Source organism: Bos mutus, chromosome 14, assembly GCF_027580195.1.
Source record: "Bos mutus isolate GX-2022 chromosome 14, NWIPB_WYAK_1.1, whole genome shotgun sequence".
Lineage (NCBI taxonomy): Eukaryota > Metazoa > Chordata > Mammalia > Artiodactyla > Bovidae > Bos > Bos mutus.
The window spans coordinates 9,729,971-9,750,273 of record NC_091630.1 but is presented as its reverse complement, the minus strand read 5'-3'; the positions used below and the strand labels follow the sequence as shown (position 1 = coordinate 9,750,273).

General features: G+C 39.9%; 1 protein-coding gene across 7 annotated transcripts in view; it reads left to right on the top strand.

The window, feature by feature from the left end:
• The window catches only part of RUNX1T1 (RUNX1 partner transcriptional co-repressor 1), a 153,493-nt gene that overhangs the window by 9,556 nt on the left and 123,634 nt on the right, over positions 1–20,303 (top strand). For 2 of the 7 annotated variants that reach the window (XM_070382937.1, XM_070382939.1), the window contains exon 2: positions 16,572–16,744. The exons of 3 other annotated variants lie outside the window; for them this stretch is intronic. In XM_070382937.1, coding sequence (XP_070239038.1) covers positions 16,657–16,744 — 88 coding nt within the window. In that variant the 5' untranslated portion in view covers positions 16,572–16,656. Of the gene's footprint in view, positions 1–12,349; positions 12,484–16,571; positions 16,745–20,303 lie in introns of those variants that run through there. 2 more of the 7 variants (XM_070382938.1, XM_070382942.1) reach the window with 2 other exon arrangements.

Here is a 20,303-nt window from a genome sequence, read left to right as displayed (position 1 = left end):
ACATTCATGTGACTGAATAGAAAGCAGTATGTATAGATACACATGTGTATTCTAAGCAGTGACAGAGAAAATACTCAGTGTTCTATGTCTTAGTGTAATCTACCCTTTTACACATTTTGCATAGTCTTTGCGTAATAAAACTAGATTTTAGGCAGACCTTGAATCAAAGAAATTTGAATTGTATGAAAAGTGAACATGGAAGAAACCAGAAGGGACTTAATGTATTTTTTAAAGTTTAGTGAAAATATAAAACTATTATGAATATGCCTTATACCCAGCAGTTCTTGTCATCAGGTTAGGCAACTGATGCCCTTTACAACATTTAGAACAAAACTAGTCCTTTATACCATTTTCATGAAAATGTTAGGTTTCTGTTTGATCAGCAGGTGCTGTTGAGATGAAAGCCATGTGTAAATTTTCAGAAGGCCAAAAGTGTCAATTCAGAAAAGGAAAGTGATAAGAGAAAATGCAATCAGTTTTCCTGTTTTCAATTTGTGCAGGATTTGAAGAGCTGTTTTGTTAAACTGCTACATCTGCTCCAATATGAATATTGAACTACTTCCACTAAAAATAACAGCCTATAATTTGGAAGCTACTGCCGTCTTTTGTTAATGTGAGTGGGTTATTTAAAAACAAAAAAAAAACAAAAAAAATTAAAAAAATAAAAAAGACAATTTTCTATTCTGACAATCTCTTGCCTAATGTGCATTTTCGTTTGTTGGCACTTTTATCCTCAGCAGATAAATGGTATTATGCAATTAGGACCTCATCTCGTTTGACTATGAAAGAGATTTCCATAGGTGGAAATCCTTGTAAAATGGTTTCACATAGAACAAAATTTATTTTAAAGTAACCTGTTTAAATGCAGTTAAATTGAGAGAGTTATTCCTTACATTCTCGAATACTGCAATTTTTAACTTACTGCTGACTATTATAACAAAGTTAACACTATTCCATTGCATACTGGGCATTCCGTGATTTATTTCACCTTTAATATACCTGTAAATGTAAGTTTAAATTAATCAGGGATATTTTACCTAACAGGGCTTTCAGAATAATTTTTTCATGCTTAAATAAAATGATTAAATTATGCTTGAGTGCCTGCATACAAAAGCTTTAGCTTCTATAGTACTGCTAATCAAATAAGTTTTATGGACAGGGAAAGCACCACATTAGAGAAAAATTGGATGCATTTACTAGTGACGTTTCTAGGAAAGACATGTTTAAAAAATTACTCAATATTAATTAAAAAGAACTCTAACATGAATAGCAATAATAAAAATAATACTTTAATCCCTACAGAAAGAAAATAAATGGCAGTACTAGTCATGCAAAACTGGACATAGAGAATTAAGGTAGAAGGAAGACCTATAAAATTTGGATCAGGTTTAATATTGACTCCATCCACAATTGCAGTTGGGTGGACTTGTGGTATAGTAATTTGTCTAGGGTGAGACCTGATCACTGCTTTGGATCAATTAGAGGGAATATAGCTTGTACCTTCACACTTCAATTGTTAGACACACTCACTCTTCAAAGATAAACTGAGAATATCTTCAGAATGGATACAAGGGAAAACAGACACTGTGACACATTAGCATATTTGATATTAACAAATGTTTCTTTTGAAACACCAATCACACCAATCAAAAGAAGAGGTTTTTTGAAGAACAACATTGTATATACTTGTGATCACATGTACAACTGAGAATAATTCTTACAAAGAATGTAATTCCCAGTTTGAAGCCCAGTTGTGGCATGTTGTTGCTGGCATAATTTCAGATATCTGGGTATATTCCTTGGTGGGTATATTCGCTGGTATAGCACCAAGCACTTTGCCACTCTCAAGAAATGTTACCTGAGTCATGTATCAGTGAAGAAAGTTTATTTCACAGACACAGCCCCATCATTTTGTATATGATCTTCTAGTGTGTTGTTTCTGTGTCGAACAATCGGTGTTGAAACCTTAGTACCTTATATGACATGAACAGAGAAGAGCTTCCTGTGACTCTCTTCAGAATGTCCATACTTTATCAAGTGATGTTCAGGCTTTTATATCAGAACCGCTGAGAAGGTAATGCCCTGTGGTTGAGGTTTAAGGTGTGAGATACTCTTGTTTGAAAACGCTTAAAACCATCAGTCTTGCTTACACCCACTATACTGTAAGAGACCTACTTAAAATCCCTCTGCTTTGATAGTTCTAATTGAGGTTACCTGTATAAAGGAACTCATGAAACGGGTTGATTTTCGTGGGCTTCATATTGGCCAGGGTCCCTAAGACAAGTCTGTACTTGGGTGAATGGGGCCTCTAGGATACAGCTCTTGTTGACTGTGGAGAGTACAGATGTAAAGCTTTCCTGTCGTGTGTCCACCAATCTGACCACCTCCCAGTGCCTTATGGAATGTGATTGACTAGATGCGTTCATCTTTTAACCCGGGGCTTTGACGACGACTGAGTGTGCTCTGGGCGTTCCAGGGCTGTCACCTAGTCGTTCATCTTGGGAGAAAGTAGAGGAGCTGACAGATGTTAGAGACCTACTGTGAGCCTGGCACTCACCTTCACATATAGTGTCATCACTGATTTTAAGGAAATGATTAACCAGTATTTCACTTTCTTCATTTCAAAGAGGTATAGTCCACCACTCTAAAACTAGCTTTAGTTGCTCTTCTGCTTTGACCTTTTGCTCCAACTTGGAAAACTGAGGTTTCCTTATGTTCCCCAAATTTAACTACCTGCTCTGTTTCCGAGTTCTAGCAGAGACATATTCTCTGAATACTGGGCTTTCTGTGCTTTTCAGCAGTCATGATCTGTACGTCCACTGTTTTCCTTACATTTGCCCTTGCCCCCAAACTAGGAATCAGAGTAGGCTCCTGGCCAGCAGATATCCTAGGATATGCCCAAATGCATGCCACTCTGTATGCCTCTTCCCAGGGGGCGCTAGTGGTAAAGAACCATCTGCCAATGCAGGAGACATAAGAGATGCAGGTGCGATCCCTGGGTCAGGAAGATCCCCTGGAGGAGGACTTGGCAGCCCACTCCAGTACTCTTGCCTGGAGAATCCCATGGACAGAGGAGCCTGGTGGGCTACGGTCCATGGGATCGCAAAGAGTTGGACACGACTGAAGCGACGTAGCACACTTATGCACTCTGTGTCCCTCGTCCTCCGGATGCAGGTTTATCCATGACTAAATACTGTTCTCTCATCAGAATGCCACCTTCCTGCTGTACACGGCCTTGGGACCTCTCCCTTTGTTGGTCTCATTCAGCACTCCAGAGCAGTCTTCTGCTCAGTGTTCTTAGTCCCTGTGGCTTGACCCATCTCAGGCACTCTACAAGGCGTCTCTTGGTCACTCTACATCTGGGTCCACTTCCTCGTCATGACTAAGAGGAGAGGGAGTCTGGACCATCTTGAACTTGTAACTGATTATGTAGCATAAAGCACTGTGTTATGAAATGAAGGACCTCGTGTGTGGGCTTTCCCCAGCACAGGCAAACTGAGGTTCCCCTTCCAGTTCGGTCACTGACTTGCTACTGGAGTGCTCGGGTGCACTCCAGCCTCAGGAGCAAGTGATGGGCAGACCCTTTGATCACAAGGCTTCTCAGCTCTCACCTACACAGGTCTACATAGCATATTACGAGTAGGCTTTCAGGAATTGAAAAAAAAATCCATATATTTTCACTTCTGAATTGGGGGTACTACTAATCTGCATATCACTGGGAAATAGAATCAGTGCAGAATGTCCTCAGCTCCCCACTGTTCTTTGTTATGAAGAAGAGGTGTGGGAAAGAGTGTGTCATTTTTCTCCTAGCCATCCTGGATCTCAGATGATTGTCTGAGATTTTAGTTGTTACTACAGTCCTTTCGGAGGTGAATGATGGAGGAAAGAATCTTTCTACAGAGTGAGAAGGAACTGAAACATTTTAGGTCTTGCACAAATAAAACAGCCTGTATACTTGCCCCTCACCTCACCTAAGGTGAACTTGGTGCCTGGGGCCAGGGCTGAGGGACTAAAGGCTCACTTTAGTGCTTACCGGGCTTTTCCTGCACCCCACAGTCTCAAGGTTTGGACCCTAGTCACTTGGAAATTTAGAAAATGACCTCTTTAAACTATTTTTGGAGAGAACCTGGTAAGTAATAGCTTGTTTAAACCAATCAAAGCACATTATCATTTGCCTAGGAATCAGATGTTAAGTGCAAAAGACCAAGAAACTGTTGTCTGAAGGAACAGTCTGCTGTCGCTTCTAAAAGTGATGGAGATCCCAGTGACTACCAATGACCCTGATTTTTGTACTTTGACTTAAAAAATGGACCTTGTTAAAAGTTTAATCCTAATTTGTGAAGTTACTAATTGTGAACCTGGGCTGGATTTCTTTGGAATTTAGGAACTATTACACTAGTTTCACTATTATACTATTACACTGTTATACTTCTGATTTGATTAAGCCCTTTGTCATCATTCAGGATGGCAGTGGAAACTTCTGCTGTTTACGAGGAAGGACATGGAAGTTACAGCAGGTTCATTTGTCCCTAGAAATGGAAATCACAGGAACCACTGTTGCTTCATTGGTGTAGAAAGTTTTTGCATTGGCATTTGAAATTTGGTGGGAGGCCAAATTCAAGTTCTTTGCCACAAAGGTGAATGTCTTAAAAGTATGGATGCAGTGAACTGTTGAGACCTGACTTGACTGAATTGAACACTGCATCAGAGAAATAATAGAGAAAATGTGACCAGGGGATGTAGTGGCAGTTTGTCTAAAGATAAGCTATCCAGAGTTTCGGGGTCACTAATGACAGAGGAGACGTTGCCAGACCACTGCTGAGCTTAGCTGTGGCCAGCTCTATTAGAGCTCCCGAGAGAAAAGTAGCTGATGTTAGTGTTTGGGACGTCCCTTCTGCTAGGCCTTGTGGGGAGTATACCTGGGGACGCGCAGGTAGGAGATCAGAGAGGTATTAGGAAAGTAGATGATGGTACCTGCAAAGACTGGCTTCAGGGTTGTGCCAGGAAGCTAGCGCAGCAGCATTGCTGAGAGCATTTCAAATGCACATCTAACTTGGCAAGTGGAATATTAGCAATTGGGACGTCATCTCCTCTGAACGTTGTGGTAAGCGTGGTGCAAACTGTGCTTTAAATACAAGGTCTTAGGAAGCTGGTTGCTCCACTTTGTTAAAACTAGAGGTACTACACTCCTTCCCCTAACCTGAAGATACAGAGAGATGTGAGCTGTAAGACAGGTCATGAAAGACTGCTAGTTTATTTTCTGAATCTATGCATATGTTATGTACACAGTGATGAGCAAACACAGCTGGGAAGAACAGCAGATGATATTGGGCCTGAAACTGTGGTGTTTATCAGACTGATATAGTAATCCTTCTTTCCTGTGAAAGTGTTCTTTTCAAGTGATGTTAGAATTCTGTAACTTTTATCATGTGTCAGGCAAGTATTCTTTATTGCCAAACCTCTTTGCCTACCTGTCACACATTTTCATCCTCATCTCTAGCTAGGTTTATTTAGAAATGATATCCACACTTGACCTCTGATGGGAAGCAAATGTGGAGAATGAATTCAGATCCTTTTGTTTGAATCAGGGTAGGTTAGGTGCCTTCAGGTCTAAATGGAAAGTAAATGTGATCAGTCACCATTGACTTATCCACGTCAGGCTTTGAGTCGGCTAGAGAAAGTGGGTGTAAAATATCAGAGAGAAACATAAATGAGAAGCAATAAAGTGAGCAACCCATTAAAGCTAATTTGACTGTCTTAAAGGCATATGTTGTTTGGGTAGCCTTGGTAATGAAACCTTTTAGAATATTTGAAAGAAAATTAAGGTTTTTGTTTTTGGTTGTAAACCTGAGATAAAGTAGCAGTACTTTTCCATATACTGCCATAGGATTGGGAGGTGGCGTGGAGGCTGCCCAGCTCGGATTCAGGCCCTTCTGTTCATCGTCTTAGCACTGTGAAATCAGAATAGTTCTGTTCTTTATCACAAATGCTTTCTGCATTAGAGACACAGAACAGGTAGTAGACCCAGTTCCCACTGAATGATAAACCCACTCAGGACAAATCAAATAGCTACAGAAGATGAAGAGGCTTTATTACTTGCTGGTTAAATGGTATAATAAATGAGATTTCGGAGTGAATTGAAATTTTAAGTTTGTTTTAAGAGAGGTAGGATTTATCAAGGCAATGTTATTGTAATGGGGTTGTGGGCAGTTATAAAGTAAGAATGGTGATTGGAAACGGTCTTGGGAGAGGTGTGTTGGGTGGGGTGGGTAGAGGTAGAGAGAGAATAAATTAACGTGGATCCAGCGAAGAGGACCCTTGGGTGAGGCTTGGGAAATAAGCAGCAAGATCATAAATGTTTGGACTACCAGGCATGTGATTTAAGCTTTGTCTTCTCAGTAAACCAGAAGTTTAAAAAAGCTTCTGTGTCCAGTGGGACCCCTTCGGATTGGGAGGTGGTGTGGAGGCTGCCCTGATTGTTCATCCTCTTGGCACCGTGAAACCAGAATAGTTCTGTTCTTTATCACGGATGCTCTATATATTAGGTTTTCTAGTTGGATTTTTTTTTAATTGGACTATAATTGCTTTACAACGTTGCATTAGTTTCCACTGTCCAGGGAAGTGAATCAGCTACATGTACACATGTGTCCCCTCCCACGTGGACCCCCTCCCATCCTGGCCCCTGTTCCACCGTCTAGCTTGTCACCAAGCACCCAGCTGAGGGTCCTGGGCTTTACACCAGCTTCCCGCCAGCTGTCTGTTTCACCCCTGGTAGTGTATATCTGTCACTTGAACAAAGAATGCCATGGTGAAATGGACCTTAGTAAAACCAGGGCAGGAAAAATAAAAAGGCAACAGGAAATCATGGACCCAGGCAAAGTGTTTCTGAAGAATTGGTCTGATTCTGGTGGGCCAGATTGGGGTGGATGGAATGAGGGAAGACCAAGGCCAGGTAGGGAACTGACTTTGCAGTAGTTTAGATGTTAGATATTTGTAGAAAAAAGGCCAGAAATGGGTTTGTGCGACAAGGAGGAATAGGCAGATACTGCTGCTGCTGCTGCTAAGTCGCTTAAGTTGTGTCTGACTCTCTGCAGCCCCACAGACGGCAGCCCACCAGGCTCCCCTGTCCCTGGGATTCTCCAGGCAAGAGTACTGGAGTGGGGTGCCATTGCCTTCTCCGAGGCAGATGCTAGAGACATTGCAAAGAAAAATAATTAGTACTTGGATATGGCTGAATTTAGAGAGGGGGAAGTGAGGACCACCCAGATTCGATGTCCATTGTATTTAGCTTGCCAGAATTTGGGCAGTGAAGGGAAATGAAAGTCGCTCAGTCCTGTCCCTTTGTGACCCCATGGACTGTACAGTCCATGGAATTCTCTAGGCCACAATACTGGAGTGGGTAGCCTTTCCCTTCTCCAGGGATCTTCCCAACCCAGGAATCGGTCCCAGGTCTCCACATTGCAGGTGGATTCTTTACCAGTTGAGCCACAAGGGAAGCCCAAGAATACTGGAGTGGATAGCCTACCCATTCTCCAGGGGGTCTTCCTGACCCAGGAATTGAACTGGGATCTCCCACATTGCAGGCGGATTCTTTACCAACTGAGCTATCAGTGTTTAAAGGACAGTTTACTTACCCTTCATAGACTCATACAGTCACAGCCTCCAGAAAGCAGCCTCAGAACCCAACTGGGTATCTCTTGTGGTCCAGCTACTTTGGGAAATGTTAATGGGGCTGTCACTTGGTAGATTTTCCTTAAAGAGTAGTGCTTGCATGGAGGATAGATTACTGATTGTCCTGGGACTTGGCTCCCTCTGTGCTTTGGCTCCTTGCATGGATTTCAAACTGTTTTTTGAGTTTTCTTCCATTTTGCAGGCTACCTGGTAGAATAAAATGTGATCAGGAGGGCTGGATCTGGACCTTTAACTTTCCACCAGATTAGCCTGTCTGTTTTAAGTATCTCAAGCATTAGACTTTTGTTTAGGGAATAATTTATAAAAATTTGTTTCAATTCTGATATGTAAAGGAGAGAAGGCAGGGACCAGAGAGTAAGGAGTCAAAGGGGAGTTGATGGCTGGGTGGAGGCTGTGCTTGTTATACAGCAGTGTGTCTGAGACTCTCCTCAGTATTCTTGGGGGATAGGAGTTTCAAGGGAGCCTTTGAACCTACCTTCATTCATTCAGTGCTCCAATCTTTGTCTGCAGATCAAATACTTTTTTCACACAGTGACATTTTCCAAATACACATTAAATTAGATGAACAAAAATGAATTTAAATATTACTAAAATTGATACACTCATCTTTGTGTATTTCACAATCAGGAGACTGTAAACAAAATACTACCATGTGTGGGATCACAATCTTTTGTTTTAGAATGCAGGCCTCCTATTGGAAAAGTAAAGGAATCCCTTTTGTATGTTAAGGGGCAGTATTCAATTCTTGTGATTAAATTGCTCTCTGTTAATTGTCCCCCCTATTTAAAGAATTTTAGTTACTGGACGAAACAACAACAACAAAATGTAGGACTTTCAGGGTCTGGTTCACCAATATAATATTATTTCAGGGACTTTCACCGTGCTTTGTTTAGTATTGTTGAATCTGAAAACACTGGCAATTCTTTTTACACTTTGAACTTAAACTGAAATCAGAGTTTGTGGATAAAAGCTGTCAGAATTGAATCTTTAAGACTTTTTTCCTCTGTAACCAAACTGTAGTTTTTAAAATAATGAGACCAATTTATATATGTTACTATGGAATCATTCCTGAGAAATACTGTGAAATGAAAAAAGCAGGGAGCAATGTATATATAGTATGGTACTTTTGTACAAAAAAGGTAGTGCAAAAGTAATACAAAAGCTTCCACTTGTGGGAGAAGTGTGCATGTGAATCTGATAATCGTATTTGCTTTATGGGAAGAAGGGGCTTCCCTCATAGCTCAGTTGGTAAAGAATCCGCCTGCAGTGTAGGAGACCCCGGTTTGATTCCTGGGTCGGGAAGATCCACTGGAGAAAGGATAGGCTACTCACTCCAGTATTCTTGGGCTTCCCTTGTGGCTCAGCTGGTAAAAAATCTTCCTGTAATGCGGGAGACCTAGGTTCGCTCCCTGGGTTGGGAAGATCCCCCGCAGAAGGGAAAAGCTATCCACTCCAGTATTCTGGCCGGGAGAGTTCCATGGACTGTGTAGTCCGTGGGGTCACAGAGTCGGACACAGCTGAGCGGCTTGCACTGCACCATGGGAAGAAAGTGAGGCTGAGGCGTTGGGGGTTGGAAGGAGAATTTTTGTTGCATGTCTCTTGGTCTTTTGAGTGTTTTGCAGACCTCGTAGCTGTTTTACTCACTGTAAAGTTAGAGACTGTAGCATCAGCTTGGGATGGATGGTTCTGGGATTCTGCCCTTCCTTTGGGGAAGGTGATACCCTTCTCTTCTCTACTAGAAAGCAGTCAAGTGGAGAAGTAGAGTGACCCAACTCCCCAATGCTTTGCCACTTGTTGAAACTCATACTCTTCATCTTGAAATAATTCTCAGCTGGATAATAATGGCATGACCCATAAGGTTGTCAGGTGGATTGCGTGAGATGATGTGTGTGAAGCACAGTATCATTTCAGAAAGACTTGCTTGTACTTGGCATCTGACTTGACCACTCTCCAACTGGTCACCACTCTCTTCTGGAAGCCCCCTGTAGGATCTTCCCCTCTGTGTGGCTGTTCCTTCTTAGTCACCTTCACTCAGCAAATACTTAATGGAGAGTGTGGTCCTGTTTAATACCTGGGGGATATACAGATGTTCAAGTTAGACAGTGCCCCTGATTTGCTAGCCTTCCTCACCTCAGCCTTAATTAAGACTTGTTTCTACAGGGAATCCACTTTGTGCTCTCCTGTCTTGCTAATGAAACTATTCAAGTTTCCATGAACTCTATTCTTCAAGTCAGTTCAGTTCAGGTGCTCAGTTGTGTCCAACTCTTTGTGACCCCATGGACTGCAGCACGCCAGGCTTCCCTGTCCATCACCAACTCCCAGAGCTTGCTCAAACTCATGTCCATCAAGTCAGTGATGCCATCCAACCATCTCATCCTCTGTCTTCCCCTTCTCCTCCTGCCTTCAATCTTCCCCAGCATCAGGGTCTTTTCCAATGAGTCAGTCCTTCACATCAGATGGCCAAAGTATTGGAGCTTCAGCATCATTCTTTCCAATGAATATTCAGGACTGGTTTCCTTTAGGATGGCCTGGTTTGATCTCCTTGAAGAAGATACCTTCTATCTTTTCTTCAAAGATAGAATTTATCACATCTAACATTTTTCTGCTATCCATGTGATTCAGACTTCTCTCCTGATCTGTAAACTCCTTAAAGGTAGGAGCTTGGAACAGTTGGGGGTACTTTTTGATGCTTTATTAAATATTTGGTGAAAGTTCCTGCCTTGAATTCCAGTTATTTACTTAATACTGTCCTCAAATATTTCATTGCTAAGACCAAAGTGAAATCTTTGTTTGCAAGATCATGTCATCTCTTTCCCAGTCCCTTTCCCCCTTGCTCCCTTTTCATTGTGTTCTCATATCATAGAATGTACAGTTTATTGCCACCATATTTTAGCTTTAAGTTTTAGCAACCGAAAAGCACCCCCATGTATAGCAGCCCTGGGCAAACTGAAGTGCTTACGTCACCTGCGTGTTCATAAATGCATATTTTAACCTGTTTTATTTCTTTTTTTACCGTATGGCTCATAACTGTACTTTCTGTAAAGGATGAGCTCCCCGAAATTATACACAGAGTGTTGTATGCATGGACATATTTCTGAGCTGGAACTGTCCTTTGGATCAGCTAAAAACCATCTTTGTGACTCCCAGCTTTCCTTCTTCCAAGTCCCCCTTTGACCCCTTAGGTGCCAGGGGCTCCTGTTGGTCCTTCCTTGGGTTGCCATATCTGTTTTCTGGACAGATCTCAGCTGAGAACTGCTCCCGAATACTCTAACTCCTTCTCCCTCTCTCTCTCAATTTGCCAGATGTATGTGTGGAGGAGGTCCAGTGAATGCCTTCAGGGAGTGACATTCACATGTTGCCTTATTTAATACTCACCTGTGAGTGAGCTCGTTTGCAAGTCACTCCTAGAGGCTTCCTCGCTTGCCCAAGATCACCCTGCGTGAGTGGTGGGCTGGGGTCTGAACCAGGATTTTCTGACTCCCAGGCTTCTCTGTTCTAGAGCTCACTACCGCTTCGCTGGAAGTCTTTAAATCCTAACATCCCATTCATTTTACCTGTGGACAGGGCCAGCCACAGAGACTGCAGGTGGGAATTAAAATGGAAAATTGTCAAAACTTCTCACTGTACTTAGAAAAGTTACCATTTGGAGTACAGAACTATAGCAACAGCTCTACACGTTTCTGAGGCAAGAAGAGAGGGAGAAAAGAAAGGGAAGAAAGGAGAGAGAGAGATATCAGCTGTTGAGGAACAGCAGCAACCAGACCATATTTGCAGTTGGACAATCACAGATTTTTTTTTTTAGCCATGTGGCCATCAACCACGAATGCATATACTTTCAAAGTCTTGTTTTTCTTTTATGTGTATGTTTCCGGGATGGAACAGATGCCTTTATTTGGAGAAACCAATCTTTGGAAATAATTGGTTCTCTCTTTGCTTATCCTCTAGGTGATCTTCCACAGATGAAATTAGATGAGGAAAAGAATCACAAAACATTAGCTTGTGGTTATTTCTTTATTTTTTTCCACTGCAAAATGTTTAGGGACCTGCAGCTTACATCCACATATTTTGGTATTGTTGACTGATTATAATTTAGCACAGCAGTGACTTTCGGAAGAGATTTTGTGATTACACTAGGTCATTTTTGAATAGTGACCTAGTGCTTTAATGCTTTAAATGATAAAATTAAAATAGGTATTGCCTCCTTTCTGCTCTCAATTGATTATCTCTTCTTTCATCCTGGTGAGTTAGGTATAATCATCCTGTTGTAGAGATTTACATCTAAAGCTTGGAAAGGTTAAGTGACTTGTTTCAAGGTCAAATAGCTCGTAAGTGTTAAGACCTGAGATTCCAGTCCATCTGTGTGGAGTGGGCTTCTAAGTGGTCAGTGTAGGTAAGGAACAGTCATTTTGGGAGGTTTTATTTTATTGAAGATTATATCTATAGCAGAGGAGAAATTTTGGAGCTTCCTACTATTTTCAGTTGCCTGGTTTGTTAACTTATTGATCATCCTATGTTGTCACCTTGACTAAAAATAATTCATAGATCGGTCACCTGCCTTCTGTTTAATTTTTTAATCTTTTATATCTAAAGTATTTTAAGATGGTGCTTTATGACAATAAGAGGAAGAAGCTGGAAGAAAGACAAGATGGTATAAGTTATTTTTTATTCCTTTGTTCTCTCAGCCAGTATTGAGTGAACTCCTTCTATGAGTCAGGCACTGGCCTTGAAGACTGTTGATTAAACCTGGCCCCTCTCATGGCCGTTACAACAAAATGCGTATATTGCATCAAGGTAAGATCTGAAGACAGAAGGAGAATAAGATGGGACCCTTTCCAGAGCAGGAAACCCACCTGGTAAACTCAACTGGGGGATAAGTCTGTGCGTAACAACCTTAGAGGTTGGATGGACTTAATGCTACCTGCAGTCCTTAACCGTGGTTCCCTAGCGCTTCCTCTGGGAGGAAGGGCTGGCTTCTCGCTGTGGATGCGCTGCGTGATGTCCGTAGCGGCCTGTGTTTGCACAGTATTGATGGGAATGGGCTCATATGAACAGTATCTGGAAGATAAAGGTTGCCCAGCCTGATATAGACCATAAATGCTGTTACAGTTTAAAGAAGAAAGAATGATCGTAGGCCTTGAGAGTGGTCACGGAAATGTCTGTGATGGTCATTGGGTGTGAATTGGACCTTTATAGCATTTCATTAGGTGGGATTCATTTCTTTCATTCTCTTTAGGTGCCAAGTACAGTTTTAAGTTTGGAAGATAGAGTAATGAGCAAAACAGACAAGACCCCTGCTGTAATAGACCTTATAGTTGAGGAGTACAAGGCATACAATAGAAACAGTTGTAAGATTATTCACCGTAGTGTTAAATGCAATGAAGACAATTAAACCAATGTTGGAGAGAATGGTGGGCGGTGTTGCTGGTCGTGGAGAGACTTTACTTTGGACGGGAGGGAAACCATCTCTGAGGTCACACTTGAGGGAAACCGGAGTTGAGAAGAAGCTAGTCATCCACTAGTCTGGAGGAGTTAATGGACAAATCCATAAAGATGAGATGTTGCATTCTGTGGGAGTTTATCCACTGAAGAGCTGCACCCTCTAAGGGGATGGATGGAGCAGAGGCTGAAAAGGTGCAGATTTGTGCCAAATCATGGTGGGTCTTGAATGTCAGAACGAGGCGAGAAGAAGGACTATGTGTTTCTATGAATATATCAGGGGGTGAATAGTTAGAAGAAAGAAGGAGACTCAGGATGAGTATGTGTCATAGAAGCTTAAGGAATCTTGTGCAGTTGGAGTCTTGAAATTTAGTTCATGTGACCTCTGATGAGGGACACCCCAATAACAGTGTCCCAATCACTTCCTGTTAGAAGTTGAATGTAGTCCTAAGTGAGGCTGTTTCAAACCAGGGGGATACAGAATTGTCCTACAAATGAGACTGTGGAGGCCTTGACAGGTGTAGGCTACAGCCCAGTACTAGGGGCTGTGCTTACTGAGATAAAATGTTTTCTAAGTCGGTTATGATATTGCGGGTTCCTTTTGTGGAGCAGAAAACTAATTGTATTTTTATTAAAGTAAAGGGACGGTCTTTATGTTACAAGATGTTTTTGTGAAAAGGAAACAGAAAAATTAAGAGTTGATTCACTTCAGACTGATAAAAAGAGGTGTGTTAAATCCTCATTTTTGAAATAGCTGTGTCTTATTTACTAAGGGAAAAAATGCCCCAAGTGTTGATGTAATTCTAAAGAGAAATGTGTTTAGGCAGTGAAAGGATTCCTGGCAGTGATTGAGAAACACAGAAATGGGGAATTGCACTTGATCGCTTTTGAGGTTGAGTCTGATGTGTGTAGTCTTTTACATCCTATTAAAACTTTGAAAGATAAACTGATACAAGAAGGATTTGCCAAGGCCAGCAACTCTTCCTTTTAAAACCTTGGCTCAGTGTACACATTGAAGGGATGGGGGAGTAAGATAAAAGCATTATAAATATGAGGTTAACTGAATTCAAATAGAAGGTTCTCTCAAGTTATTGCATTCCTTAGAAAATAAATACATTGCACATATGGTTAAGATTGATCAAAAAAGTATTCTGTGTGCCAGTGATTACATTCCCATCTGTGATTAAGATTTTCTGTCTGCATCTGGTTTTCACATTATATTTCTGTAACAAGAATCCTTTATATAGCAGAGTTCACTTTCTGTATTTTCTATTAGCTGCAGCTTGAACTACTGCACGGATCGCAGATTTACACATGTGGTTTTCATTACTTCATACCATTGAGAAAAAGTAATATTTGTTTGGGAATGTATGTTTTCCACAATTTCCATGGTAATACAACATGTTGAGCCTTTTTAATAACACTCTTGTAGAACTACAAATTGTTTGAGGCATTCTACTCTTGGTAGAGTTTAGCTTTTAAACTGGTCTCAGTGTATGTTTGCTTCATAATGAGATTTTTGCAGATTTAATGGCCGAGGATTGGAACAAAGCAATATTAAAGATAGAGAAATTTCAGTTGCATGTGATATAGACTTTAGTGTGTAAGTATCACAAATAATCTGAATGTGTATTCTTTAGTACTCATTACCGTTACTCATTTTATTGTTATTTTATATCAAAAGATCATTTATTGTGTTGGAGGTATGAAGCACAAAGGTAATATTCCAATCATTATTTTGAAGTGCCCCCTCTTTTTTTTTTAGGTGAATTATCTTATTTTCTGTGGTATAATGTTTCATATGTAAGAACTGTTGAGTAGGAAGAATCCTCAGGGGTAACTGAGGTTTACATTGTGCATTACCTGAATGTATATCTGTGCCTGAATGTATATCTGTGCCATGTTAACATTTAAGAAAAACATGTACCCTTGAAATACTTTGTAACACTATCTTCCTGCCAACTTTTCTCCATTCACTTCAGAATACTCTGATTAAAACAGACACATGGGAAGTTAAAAAGTGAAACAAAATATTCTATACTGGGAGATCAGTTATAATTGAGAGATTTATCTTATAAAAGTTTATCCACATGGTAGTTTTATGTGCCTCAAAACTGAGACCCACTATACAATTTTTGATAATAAACCCAGACAGTAGTCTGGTGTTTAGCAGTCATGAGAAGGAGGAAAAAGACTTAGACTCTAGGGGATTTGTATGTACTTGGCTTCCTTCATTTGTTTAATGGAGATTGTTCAATATGGCCCACACAGGTAGGATTTACTGTATTGGGCTCTCCAGTGCTTTTTGTTGAAGTTGTTGAGGCACTAAATATCAGAAATCATACCCAAATCTAAGAAAGTGTCCATTTTCTTCTTTTTCCTAATAGCACTTATTTATCTTCTGTTTACAATATACATATATTTAAATTTTGCCATTAAGAATGAGAAACAACTGATTACATGATAGAAGAGTCATTGTGTATAAAGGGCGTTTGCTTTTTTAAAAAATAATAGAATCTGCTTATTTATGTCCATTAGAGCATGTATATTCAGCAATTTCAATTTCTAGGGAATAGTTTGGTCTCTTAAAAAATGGCAGTAATAGCCTTAGTAATATTTTGAGACTGCTTTTATAAATCTATTCTTTTACATTTATTGAGTTATTGCTTTATGTGCATGATTGTGCTAGATTTATATCTCATAGATTATTAGAACTAAATAGTAATACTTGTTCTATTCAGAGTAGTGGTGGTACTAGTAATAGTGGGTGAGTAATAAATAGTGGGCGTTTGAGAATGAATGAATGAATGAACGGTAAGCCTGACGGATCTAGCAGGACAAATGAGAATATCTGGACTGCTTAGGGAAAAATAAAAAGTAGTAGAAGTTGGTTTATTTGGTGAAACGATTCACTAACAATTGTTGTTACTAATATTTTCAAACTGGTTGGTTGCATAAAGATGATTAGTCACTGCTATCAGTTGTTTCGGAATGATGGCAGTATGTAAATTTCAGAACAGTGAAACAATGGGGATACCACGTTGTTTGGAAATATGATTTAACTTGCATGTAAAATTCCAAAAAAATAAAACAAAAAATGCAGTGTCTAAAATCATTTTCTAAAGAAACTATAACTGACGGATTAATTTTTAAAAAAATAAAACAGGTAAAATCTAATGTGTTCTTTTAAGGTATTGATGTATGTATGTTTTAGACCCAACTTAAGGAAAGAAGAGTAGTATCCAGCTTTGAGTCAGATGATTGGAGGGTTTAGAGCCCTGGAGGGAATCAGAAAATGGGAGTTGTTTTGGATTTTTCTAAAATTTAGAAGGACTTGTATCTGTTTCTTAAACAAAACTGGCCTAGTATTTTAAGTAGATGGGTGTAATACTTCAGACTGGTTGTGATATATGCGTTTTTTTTCCCTTTGTTGTTGTCAATAGAAAAGATTGATCTCTGGGCTGGTGAACATAATATCTGTCCCAGTCAGAAAAGGAGAGAGGAAATTAGCAGAGCGATTGGTGGAGAATGATATCTGTCAAAAGAAACACTTGGAGAGCACTGAGTTTAGTAATAGGTGACTGCCGGAAAAAGGGGAACTTTGAATATTGTCAAGGTAAGGAACAGACAAATATTTTGACTTTGTGATTTACTTACATGCCCAAAATTAATCTTTTGTGTTTTTTTCCCTAATAAATTATTCTTGTAAAGATTTTCCTTTATTTTTCTAGTGCCGGTTGATAAAAAAATTTGTATTACATATTTTAAGAAATTGTCTTTGAAATCTTTGGATGTGGGATTGGCTGTGAGATCCTTGTTTGATAGCAAATGATTAAGTACCAATTTTGTTTTTACCCCTCTTCTTGTTGCTGTGCTTCTCGCCATGTTTTGTAATGCATCTGTTATAAGATGTACTTGGAGTTAAAGAGTAAAAACTATGCCATGATTTCTGTGTTTATTGTAACTAGAGATGGTATTTTCTGAAACAGTTTGTTGACTAAAGAGGGAAAAATGCTATTCAATTTATTGTTTCTTCTGTTTGATTTGGATTAAAAAAAAAACTTGTGGGTAAATGTCCTTTTCTAAGCAGAATTTATTTTAATGTGTCCATAGACACATTAAAAAAAAAAAAAGTGATATCTAACTTTAGGAAAACCGTAAACAAAATGTAAACCGTTTCCCAGTTGGCAAGTGACTTCTTAAAGTCTGCAACATTTAATAATTAAGGACAGGCCTGTATTATGAATTTCAGAGAGTTGATGCCTCCAGCAGCCAGCTCTGTTTCAGGCTTAGTGGAGTGGAACAGAAGTACAGATGACTAAAGACAAACCGTGCCTAGGAAGGGTTGAGAGGCAGCGCAAATGTTCTATGATACTGGTTGGCACTCCAGTGATTCGGAGGGGGTTTCTGAAGTCCTGTGACTGCCTGCTTGACTATATGGAAAAGAGGGTAGCAAAATATTTACCGTTCATGGCCAGTGTTCTGGAAACACAGATGCCCCCCACCCGCACCTCCAGCACACACATAACATCTACTCTTGCGGTTCCTCTGAAGACATACTGGTTTGTTCTTCAAGTTTCCGAGAAGGTATTGGCAAATGAGGGTGTTTTGTTGTTGAAAGTCCAGAGAAAGTGAAATGATTCTCTGTACAGTTCTAGACTCCTTTGAGATAACCTAAGTCATGATTTAGTTTCTGTCTGTATTTGTCTTCATTTCCCCCATCGTCCTGTTAGGATGTTCTTCTACCGTAATTAGTGAGAGACATGAATTCAAAAGAGAAGACAAGGAGTTCAGCCTACTGAGTAGCTGAGACATCCATCTCTCACTTCTGCTTCTGTCTTCCTACCAAAGTACTATTGTTACTAAAAATTAATTTTTTGAGAACTCAAATTTTTGTTGATTAGATTTCTTAAGTCCAGAGAGGAGGGAGAGGGTGAGACAAATGGAGAGAGTGGATGGAAACATGTACACTAACCTATGTAAATAGAGAGCCAATGGGAATTTGGTCTATGACTCAGGGAGCTCAAACTGGGGCTGTCTAGTAACCTAGAAGGGTGGGAATGGGTGGGCGGTGGGAGGGAGATTCAAGAGGAAAAAAAAAAGCAACAAGATTTCTCAAGTCCAGTGTAGAAAGGAAGGTGTTAATAGCATAAAGGAAACAAACTGGTAATAATAACAGCAACCCTTGCTTTAGAATTGCTTTCTCTTCATCTTCCATGAGAAGAAAGCACTTTGTTTCACAGAGGATATAATTCTCTGCTTTCTGCCTTATGTATCTGTATGGGGATGCAGCTTAACAGTATGATCAAAATATATAAGGTGCAGATTTCAAATTGGAAAATAAAATTGGATTTTAAAACTTGAGCGTGTATTGCAGGTATGTAGTGTCAGGGTCTTTACCCACCTCCACACCATTCTAACCATGCTCTCTTCCGGTCACGTGGCATATCTCTGTGACCATTGCAGCATGGAAGATTCACATTTAAAGCAAAAATGCATGACAGAGACATATTTTAAAACAAGTTAATGCATTTTGTTTGTTACAATATGCAAATGCCAAGCCTCAGCATCAGGTATCAAAAACACCCTGCTGTTTCTTCTCTCTCTCTTTCTTCTGTGTGTGAGTATGCATACTTAAAATGATGTGTGTGTCCACGCACAGTATATATACGCATGTATGTACACACACATATATGTGCATATATGTATCTAATTGTGTGTCTTTGCCTATTTGATAACTGTTGGGTTTTCTTTATGTTTCATGTGGCATTGAAAAGTTTACTCCTAGTTTTTTCTTTTTTTGTGTGATGGTAGAGGGTGTATATAGATAAATATGGGGTTGAGCCAAGAAGTAGAGAGAGACAGAAATCACGTACTTTAAATTTACAAAAAACGTGGAGTCCATTGGATTCTTGGGGTTGTAATCTGGAAGCAGAAAAAACAAAGAACTAGGAGCTGGTGAACAGTTGGGGCAGTAAGCGCCAGTGGCCTCGGGTGGTGCTAGAGAGTCTGGTCCCTGTGATGAGTTTGAAGCCAGGCGGGGGTCACCAGGAGACAAGCCTGAGTCTTTGGGGAGGCCAGGAGAGCAATGATGCCTTAGGGACAGTCACCAGCTTCGGTGGGGGCTTATGTAAAGGGAAAGTGCTGCTGTGTTTCCCCCAGTATTTTAAAGCATATCCTAAATATGCATAATGTTCAGTTTTCTACAGCTTGTTATTGTGTGTCTTTGTGAGGACTGGGCAGATTTGGGACAGTCAGGAGTGGTATCCAGCCTGAGGAGCTTGCTCTTATAAACCGTTAAGGAAGGGCTCCAGTATTTGTCATATAAAAAAATTAACTGGTCATCTAAAAGATGCACGGGCATTAGAATGGAAGCAGTTATGACACAGGAAACTTGTTGCAAAGTGTTTGTATTTATGCTCGAATCATGGGATGGGATATTTATTAGTACCACTTTTAAGATACTGTATGCGTTTCAAAAGCCACACTTGTGTTTTTAAAAATAAAAACGTTTAATTTAGATGGTGCTGTGTACCTCCAGATATTTGTATCTTTATTAGGAAAAGAAGAGAGTTATTTTCTTAAGCAAAATTGCTGAGGTTTGAGAGCATTTGCATTTATTTCTAGTCTTTCTTGGTCATGTTTGAGAGGTCTGATAGCATGAATGGGCTTTACCCCACATGGAGCTTTGAGCTTATTGTAGCTCTGCACACTGATCCCAGGTCAGTGTGATGCGTGAAATCAATTTATTTGAATCTCTTTGCCTCTATAGGAATTTGGCAGCGTGCCAGTTGTTTTCATTTAATGTTCTTTGTGTTGAACACAGACAAGCAGGCATGCTTTTGTATTCATCTCTCTTTTGGTCTCTGTCTCTTTCAGCCAATATTTTACTCTATGGATTCTGAGATGAAGAAAGAATATATTATTTATATGTTTCTAATCATTACTTAATGTGTGTATTCTACTTTCTTATCTTTTAAGGGATTTGTTTTTAACATTCCTGAGTTTTCCTAGTGACTTTCTTTGTAGAGAAGAAACATTTTAGAGTTTTTTAAAAAATTAAGATTTTGGATGAGACATAATAAACCAGACCATAGGTGGTATTTGCTTACCATAATGCTCGTTATCAAAACGGAAAAGAACAGTATTCATTATACCATCCAACCAGTGTTTGA